General features: G+C 38.1%; 1 protein-coding gene across 1 annotated transcript in view; it reads right to left on the bottom strand.

The window, feature by feature from the left end:
• Positions 1-8,077: 8,077 nt before the first annotated feature.
• Positions 8,078-10,049, bottom strand: part of ARID4B (AT-rich interaction domain 4B) — a 148,285-nt gene continuing 146,313 nt past the window's right edge. The window contains 1 exon segment of the mRNA XM_017862266.1: positions 8,078-9,339. Coding sequence (XP_017717755.1) covers positions 8,093-9,339 — 1,247 coding nt within the window. The 3' untranslated portion in view covers positions 8,078-8,092.

Genomic DNA, 10,049 nt, shown 5'->3' with positions numbered 1-10,049 from the left:
TCCCAAAGTGTTGGGATTACAGGCTTGAGCCACCACGCCCGGCCATTATTTGTTGAATGAATATGTACAGAATTAAACACCTTAAGATCTACCTATATCCACATCCATATACAGTATCACCACAGTAAAAAAATCACACTTAAAATAAAACCGGGGCCGGGCACGGTGGTTCACACCTGTAATCCTAGCACTTTGGGAGGCCGAGGCGGGCAGATCACGAGGTCAGGAGTTCGATATCAGCCTGGCCAAGATGGTGAAACCCTATCTCAACTAAAATACAAAATTAGCCAGGCATGGTGGCGGGTGCCTGTAATCCCAGCTATTTGGTAGGCTGGGGCAGGAGAATCGCTTGAATTCGTGAAGTGGAGGTTGGAGTGAGCCCAGATCATGCCACTGCACTCCAGCCTGGGCAACAGAGTGAGACTCTGTCTAAAAAAACAAAATATAAAACAAAACAAAAAACCTGGAAAGACAGCAAAATGCTAAATTGTACACATTTTTTGAGTAACAACACTGTGGATAAATTTTCTCTTCTGTTCTCTGTTACTTTTAGGTTTTTTTAAAGAGTGTGTGAAACATTTAAATTAGAAGGCAATTTTAAAAGCTCTAAAGCAATCTTCAATCTCCTAAGAATACTTAAGGTATTTCCTTGTGTGAAAAACTCTAGGGTAGTATTTTAAAAATATACATATCGGCTGGTGTGACGGCTCACACTTGTAATACTAGCACTTTGGGAAGCAGAGTTGGGAGAATCAGCTCAGTCTTGAGCTTAAGAGTTCAAGACTAGCCTGGGCAACATAGTGAGACCTCGTCTCTATTTAAAATACACACACACACATACATATATATATATATATGTATCTTTTTTTAAATGAAGATTTATGAAGTTTTCTCACATATACGAAAGTATAGACAGAAGGATAGTGAACCCCATGTACTCATCATCCAGCTTCAGTAATCATCAATTTATGGCAAAACTTGTATCATCTGCACCCCTATCCATTCCTGACCCCTAACACCAGATAATTTTAAATCAAATTACCTATGTCATATCAGAAATATCTAGTCAGTGTTGATATTTGCCTCAACTGCCTTAAAATTTTTCTTTAACCAATTTATTTATTCAAATCAGGATCCAAATAAGGTCTATACATTGCAATTCATTAATACATCTATTAAGTTTGGTAGAGTCTCTTTTTCAGAGTATTAGCATGAAGAGTTACTAGAACTGGGGCTGGGCATGGTGGCTCATGCCCGAAATCCCAGCACTTTGCGAGGCTGAGGGGGGAGGATCACCTGAGGTCAGGAGTTCGAGACCAGCCTGGCCAACATGGTGAAACCCTATGTCCACTAAAAATACAACAACAACAAAATTAGCCGGGTGTAGTGGTGGGCGTCTGTAATCCCAACTACTCGGGAGGTTGAGGCAGGAGAATCATTTGAACCAGGGAGACTGCAGTGAGCAGAGACTATGCCACTGCACTGCACTCTAGCCTCGGTGACACACTCTATCTCAAAAAAAAAAAAGGCTAGCGCGGTGGCTCATGCCTGTAATCCCAGCACTTTGTGAGGCTGAGGTGGGTGGATCATGAGGTCAGGAAATGGAGACCATCCTGGCCAACATGGTGAAACCCTGTCTCTACTAAAAACACAAAAAAATTAGCTGGGTGTGGTGGTGCTTGCCTGTAATCCCAGCTACTCGGGAGGCTGAGGCAGGAGGATGGCTTGAACCCAGGAGGCTAGAGATTATAGTGAGCCAAGATGGTACCACTGCACTCCAGCCTGGCAACAGAGTGAGACTCCGTCTCAAAAAACAAAACAAAACAAGTTACTAGGATGAAGTCTGCATGCTTGTCAATTTAACATGTCACTTACACATCTGAAAACTCCATTTGTAAACTTTGGGTAATCGATTACTGGGTTCCTTGAGATCAGGATCCTTATCACCATTCTTTCCACATTTTCCTGGAGACTGTGTCCTTGCGGGAGATTTGGTACTATGAGACTTCATTCCAGTGGAAACTGATTTGACTGGCTGACTCTTAGTTATACTTTCACCAGCTGAAAGTTCTTCACTATCACTACTATTTGCTGAAAAAGAAAGAAAAGATTTAATAAACGAAAATATAATAATAAATTTGTCACAGATTTTAGTAGATAATTTAAAATTAGTCATTTGAATTTAGTACTAGAGAAAACAACTTGCCTAGAAATCTGGAAAATAACATACAAATGCAGCAGCATCTTAGGAAAAGCAAAAACAAAAAACTTCTTACCTGAACTGCCAATAATATATATATTTTTAAAATCACTCACACTAATCTATCATTATGCTTGGTAGACTGTCAAATATACAGTAATCATTTGAATGGCTTTTTAATCTATTATGTTAATATATAAAGTAAAATATAACTTCTTTTAAAATGATTAATTGTAGAAACTTCTACAATCAATGTGTAACATTGGGTATATGCAACACTTTCCTTCTCCTTTGGCCACAAACAAATAATGATGCACAATCATCATATTCAATAAAGAATTCCTTGGGAATAAACTCTGAAGTTTGACATGTATAATGAAATTATTCTTAAGTAACTCCTATGCTGTGGGTTGACTAAAATAATCAGTTTCACCCTAATAAAATATTCAGTATTTTATGAACAATTCAGAAGTCTGTGTAACAATTATGTTACAACTGCTATTGCTAAGTAAACTTCAGTACTAAAATGGAAATACCTGACCTTGACAGCTCACCATGTGGACAGGTAGGTGATGGGATTACTATTTCCATAGATAACCTCTTTTTGGATATAAAGTATTACTTTAGATTCCATCAAAATTAATTCATGTTACTAAATTATTCTCTGAGAGTGGTTACTCATTCTGATTTACCATGGCAGAAGCCCAGTAAGTAAAATGGGAGAACACTGTGTCTCTGTATTATATGAATATACTAAATGACTCATTGAAGATGAACTCTCCTAGGAAATGTCATTTAAATAGTAAACGCTTGAAGACAAAAACATCACAGTGAAAGAAAAAACACTTTAAATATCCTACCAGTTACACCAAACAATTGATGACTGACTGATTTGGCATATATTTACTGATTTTTCACTTAACAACATCACCAAAAAAAAAAAAACAGTTAAACTCTCAAAGCCAGAAAGTATTCCAAATAGTAAAGGCAGATAGCAGCAACTCCTCCCACTGTGAAATTTTGGGAATAAAGAAACTCCACCACTGGTTGACACATATATACAACTTCCCTCCCAGCTCCCCCACTGCTGCTCTGGAACCCCTGGCAACTCCTAGCTAAGCCACCCAAGGGTTGGCCCCACTCTATGCAGTGGACTGTCTCAGCCTGGCTTTCATGGCCTTGCTGAGCACAGCCGCCCGGGGCCCCAGGGACACCATATTCACCGCCTGGAAGTCATATGGGCTCAGCAGAACCTCGGGGAGCTGGCCGAATAACCCTTTTCTGCACTGAAGTGCAGCCAAGCCGGCTGCTAGCAAAGGTCAGGCAGTGGAGGTGGCAGGAGTCTCCTGGAAGAGCAGCAGGAGGTCAGTGTGGGGCACCTGAAAAAAAATTCTTTACATATTTTCTGCTTCTTACTTTGTCTACAAAAGAGATAAAATGTGCAGCCCTCAGAAGAAATACAGTATATATATTTTCTGTGGATTGATGAACGGAGTCGTTGCTAAAGTTGGAGCATACTTAGCAAAAAGTATTGTTTGTAGTTACTCTCAGGTCACATAATATAGGGTACCAAAGATAAATGTCGTAGACTGAGTTGTTGGAATTATAGTTCTAAAGTTATCTTGATTGTTATACTTCTATGCTGATTTTGCCTTGAAGAATTACTAAGCGATCAATTTCACTGTAATAAAAATAACACATAGTTGAAACATTTCACAATGTGTGATACATTTTATAGCAAGTGAAAATAACTGTGGAACACAAAGGTAACAAATATGTTGATGTTTATAGTATATTGGCTACTATTTCAAAAACAGATTACTTGATTTTTCATCAGCAATCCATACCACCGCTGAATAACACCAACTTGCTTAAAACTAGAATTTACCTAAGATTAGAAAACCTGTGTTTTTTTTTTTTTTTTTTTTTTGCAGAAATTCTTTATTATTATATACTTTAAGTTCTAGGGTACATGTGCACAATGTGCAGGTTTGTTACATAGGTATACATGCGCCATGTTGGTTTGCTGCACCTATCAACTTGTCATTAACATTAGGTATTTCTCCTAACGCATGGTTGTTGTTTTTTTTTCTTTTTAAAGCAAGTAGCCTTACAGAATCTGTGTGACTTTTTTTGTGTACAGACAAAATCAAAATAATGTACTATCCTATATCCTGAATACCATTTTCTTACTGGGGGGAAAATTATCGGGTATTATTTTATATTTTAAAATTAGAGATTTCACACTTACTGCCTTTTCCCTTCTTTTTGTTGTTTACCACTGTTGCTTTATGGCTTCTTTTCTGCTTTTTTGATGAACTTCCTCCTCCCTGAGCATCTTTTACTCTTTTCTGACCTGTACAGGCTATTAAGGGAAAGGAATTAAGTAACACAAAATAAAATCCAACATTTCCTAGGTATAAATTAATTTCACATCTCAGCAACAACTAAAACTACATGTTCCTATTAATGACATTTATACCACCATTGTCACAAGACAATCAATTTTTAATAAAACTGTCATTAATGCGCACCAGCCTCCACCATTCTGTGTACCCACTAATTAAAAGGTCAGTTGTTTTTTTTTTTTTTTTTTTGGAGACGAGCCACCACCGTCTCGCTCTATCGCCCAGCGCTGAGCAGCATAGCAAGCTCGCGCGGCATGGCCGGATCTCAGCTCACTGCAAGCTCCGCCCCCCCGGGGTTTACGCCATTCTCCTGCCTCACGCCTCCCGAGTAGCTGGGACTACAGGCGCCTGCCACCTCGCCCGGCTAGTTTTTTGTATTTTTTAGTAGAGACGGGATTTCACTGTATTAGCCAGGATGGTCTCGATCTCCTGACCTCGTGATCCGCCCGTCTCGGCCTCCCAAAGTGCTGGGATTACAGGCTTGAGCCACCGCGCCCGGCCAAAAGTCAGGGTTTTTACAAAGGGAAATAAAGTATGCACATCCTTCTTTAAAAAATCAGATCTAAATTGAAAATAGTCCTTAATATAGTACTGGGAGTTTTATGAGCCTAGTAATTAAAAAACAAGCATATGCTGAAAATAAAAACTGAAATTTGTTAAGATTCAATAAAACCAAAATATAAAGACTTAATCACAGGTTAAAATGTTAACGACATTATGTCTTATATTAACACAATTTTTAAAATGATATAATGATATTAATGGGGTAAATTTTAGCAGTAATTCACAGTTGGTTTTTTTAATCAATTTATTTCAAAAATAACTAAGCTCCCAGGACGCTGCCTGGTTAACACACATACCATTTACAAATTCAACATAGTAGTTCTAAAACACGTCTCATCTTCTTAGTGGGAAATTATTGCAAAACATTACAAATAAATGTCTCCCTTTTCTTCAAGGACTAGCCCAAGTCCTACATCTTCACTAAGATGTTCCAGGCTTCACTGATGAATCACTTCTCTCAACTGTAGCATTTTTCTGGTCCTTAGCATCTGCTATACTTCTGTCTAATTCATATATGTTATCTCTCAGACTGTATAAAATAAGCATTTTTTCTCCAGAGACTAATAAAGTACTATCTCCATTCAGTTCCAATGTCAGACACTAAATCAACCTTCTGTGTATAAAACCTAACTTCCTCGGTCAAAAACAGGACAAGTGATTAACTGTCTGCAACTTCCTTTTATAAAAATGGGTCATATAATCTTACTTATAACATTTCCTGATACCTTTTAAATTTTAATATTTATTTCTTTTTTATTTTTTACACCAAGTATGTGAACTCACCTAAAGTCATTTTAATATAACAATTTAAGTGAAACACGAAGGAGGCGCAGATATTGACCACACTGAAGCACAGAGTCATAACTGTCAGGTTTCTCTCCAAGAGAGTTTAATTCTAAAGTGCTCAGATGCTAAAAAATAAAAACCTTCAATGTAGAGTAAATTAAGAGGAAAAAACCACATCTAAATAGTAAAACTTACATTTTAACTTGTGATATAGTGGGGACTCTCCAATATTCATAGTAAGTAAATTTATTAAAATGTGGCCGTGTGAGATAGGTGCTTAAGAATTTATTTCTGGCAGGGCGTGGTGGCTCATGCCTGTAATTCTAGCTCTTTGGGAGGCTGAGGTAGGTGGATTACCTGAGGTCAGGAGTTCAAGACCAGCCTGGCCAACATGGTGAAACCCCATTTCTACTAAACAAAATACAAAAATTAGCTGGGCGTTAATCCCACATACTCAGCAGGCTGAGGCTGGAGAATCTCTTGAACCTGGGAGGCGGAGGTTGCAGTGAGCCAAGACTGCACCACTGCATTCCAGCCTGGGCAACAAGAGCAAAACTCTTATCTCAAAAGAACAAAAAATAAAACAAAAAACCAATTATTTCTAAAAAGATATAAATTACCCTAAATTTAGGAGTAGCTTTCAAATTCCATAATTATTAACCTCGTCAAGATTAAGATTCAAAACGGCAGTGTTGACTTAGTCTATTAGCAGATAAGATATCGTCTCTTTATTTTTTATTTTTATTTTTTTTGAGACAGAGTCTTGCTCTGTTGCCCAGGCTGGAGTGCAGTGGCCAGATCTCAGCTCACTGCAAGCTCCGCCTCCCGGGTTTATGCCATTCTCCTGCCTCAGCCTCCCGAGTAGCTGGGACTACAGGCGCCCGCCACCTCGCCTGGCTAGTTTTTTGTATTTTTTTTAGTAGAGACGGGGTTTCACCGTGTTAGCCAGGATGGTCTCGATCTCCTGACCTCGTGATCCGCCTGTCTCCACCTCCCAAAGTGCTGGGATTACAGGCGTGGTCAGTAAAATTTTATTGTTGAAAGCCTGTCTAATATTCTGAAATAAAGGATTATTTCATTTTGAAAATTAGTCATGTCTGGATAGTTCAGTTCCATGAGATAGTATGGCACAGATAAAATCATAGTAGTTATACTTGTAAATGTGAAAAAAGCAAAGAACATTTCAATTTAACTGCAAATATATTTTTAATTTATTTTAAAACAGAAATGTTTTAAGTCAAGATTCCTGAGAAAACACAGAATTAACTAATTTGATCTAGACCATATCTCTCTAAGCTCTGCTAAAAACCTAAAGCTAGCATTCTAAAATCTTTTATGGTATATAAAAAACATACCCTAGTGCTCTGCTCTGTCTTTACAATGGAAAAGTGTGTTCCAAAGCCAGGTGTCAGCCTAGAGTATACTGATTTAAAGATACCTGAATGAAGTGGTTTATACGAAAAATTATGACAGAAGTATGGCTATGGCACCATCGAAAGGCACTAATACTTTGGGAAGGTACCGATTTGAATTTCCACTTTTAACAATTTCACGGAAAATCAAAAAGTATTATTGTAGGTTATTAACGTACACATTGGTCCTTCAATTTGGAAGCTATGCATCTAAGAAAGCATCAAATTCCTTTACAAACTCACACAAGTTAGTCAGGCTTGAAAATCAGTTTGACACGGTTGTCTGAGGAAAGCAGTGCCTGGACAGTTGGTTGCTCCAAACCCCTATATACAGTATTTGGTTAAGGGTGGAGGGGTCTGTCAATAAATCAAAATGTTTGTGAGAAACTGCACATTACAATTGCAAAAACAATGTTACAGAAATAGATTTAAGTTGCTCATGCCATATAGTCAACCACTGCATATAATGAATTCTCAAACAGGTTTGGATTTGGGCCTGGGTGCAATTTCTAGCATGTGTTCTGGTCCACAATAAAATGTCATGGATGGCTCAAGCAAAGCACATTAAAGCCTTCTCAAGCTTTTAAATGCATTCCACTATTCATTTTCAAATTACCTTTAAAATTTCCATTTTTACCATGTTCACACAAATACGACACTTAATCGCCTCACGTTATAACAAGAGATACTGTGAAATCATTGAAGCTTTAAGAGGGGAAATCCTAAAATATGTCAACATATACATTTTCCTTCTCACCTTTTTCAGGATGTTCTGGTTCTGGCTGATTACTACTGCTTGAGCTCACACTGGCATCAAAACCTGCTGGCGAGCTATTCCCTTCAGACTGGAGGTCTTGGAGCTCCCCAGCAACACTATCCACCTCAATTGTGCTATCAGTTTCACTCTTGATACTTCGAATCTCTTCTTGGTTTGGAGCCAGTGGTTCTGATACTGTTACAGAAGACTGCTGCCGGCTGCCTTCTGTTACAGTGACTGATGAAGGCGATTCAGGTGTAGTAGGAGGGGTATTTAGCACTGAATTACTGCCACTACTTGGAAATTCTGCTTTTCTGTCATTGACCTCTACTGTTTTTTCTTCAATGGGTTTACTATCGACATTGACTGGAGGTGGTTTTTCTAGTTCTACACTGGGTGGACAACTCTCCTCTTCAGTCACAGTCTGTAGTGACTCCTCTGCCGCCCCCTCCTCTGGGGCAGGATGGGGTGGGGAAGCTGCAGCCTCAGTATCAGAGTCTGAAAAAAGCTCTTTCAGCGTTTTTTTAGGCCACTGTCCCTGAATACTTGACCAGACATCTTTTCGATCTTTGGCCCTGCTGTTTTGAAGTCTTTCATCAGAGTTATTTAAAAGTTTAATCCTTTTTTCTGCCACTTCTGAAAATCCTGAATAGAAACCAGTTGTCCGCAGAGATTTTCTTTTTTCCTCCAAACCATTGTATTTCTTAGTTGGTGTCATCTTTGCTTTTGATTTTTCTTCCTCATCTTCATCTGAAGAGCTGTTGCTACTGTTTTCCATGCAAAGTGATTCTTTGTTCTTGGCCTTCTCTTCCTTTTTGCCAGGTGATCCAGTTTTTAGACACTCTTCTGTATTGCAATACCTTCTTTTACCACGTTTTATTTGTGGTTTTGAAGATTTATCTGTTGTGTCCTTCTTGACATCCTTTCTCTTTTTTGTGACTTCATCTTCTTCATAATCAGTATCTTCAGATAATACTTCTATATCTTTCCTTAATCTTTCTGGAGATTTTGACACTGGTTTGGATATTACCAAATCTGCATGAACTTTGTTTTCTTCTAGCAAAGATGAAGGGTTCTGTTCCTCTTTTGAAATAAGATCATTTCTGTTGTGGGTCAAATGATCAATCTTAGATTCCTCTTTGCCATTATTATCCATGTCTTGAGCACCTCTCTCATCTTCCTGCTCACTGTCTTCAGCAGAACTTTCAGAAGCTAGAAAATAAGAGAAAAAAAAATGATGAGTATGATAAGAACACTAGCAATGTCTTCTATGTGCCAGGGACTGTATATATTAGTCCTGTGTATACAGCCACCTGAGGTCGTTGGCTTTTATCTCTATGTTACATGCAAAACAATGTTCTATTATGATCACAGTGATGGTTATAATACTGTATATTTTTGTCAAAACCCATCAAATTTTAAACATAAAAGTCATCAATTTTATGTAAACTATACCTTAATAAAGTGGAAATAAAAAAGAAAAAAGATTCTCCAAGTTATTATGAGTATAATATTTTTATCATAATATATCTAAGAAAATAGTGGACTCAGGATATAATCCCAGATTGTACTACCTGTAAGTTTATATTCTTCTTTTTTTTTTGAGATGGAGTCTTACTTTGTCACCCAAGCTGAAGTGCAGTGGCTCGATCTCGGCTCACTATTTATATTCTTATAAAACTATAGCCTTCGTTTTTCTTTTCATCAGAGACAGGGTCTCACTCTCTCAACGAAGCTGGAGTGCAGTGGCACAATCACAGCGCACTTCAGCCTCAAACTCCTAGGCTCAAGAGATCCTCCCTCCTCAGACTCCTGGGTAGCTGGGATCACAGGAGCAAGCCTCTGCACCTGGCCTCTCATTTTTCTTTCATTTTCTTTTGTTTTATTTTCTTTCCCTCCCTTCTTTTTATTTCTTTTTTTTT

The sequence above is a fragment of the Rhinopithecus bieti genome, unplaced genomic scaffold (genome assembly GCF_001698545.2).
Source record: "Rhinopithecus bieti isolate Rb0 unplaced genomic scaffold, ASM169854v2 scaffold_57691, whole genome shotgun sequence".
Classification (NCBI taxonomy): Eukaryota; Metazoa; Chordata; class Mammalia; order Primates; family Cercopithecidae; genus Rhinopithecus; species Rhinopithecus bieti.
The sequence above is the reverse complement of the archived record's forward strand: the minus strand, read 5'-3'. Positions and strand labels throughout refer to the sequence as shown.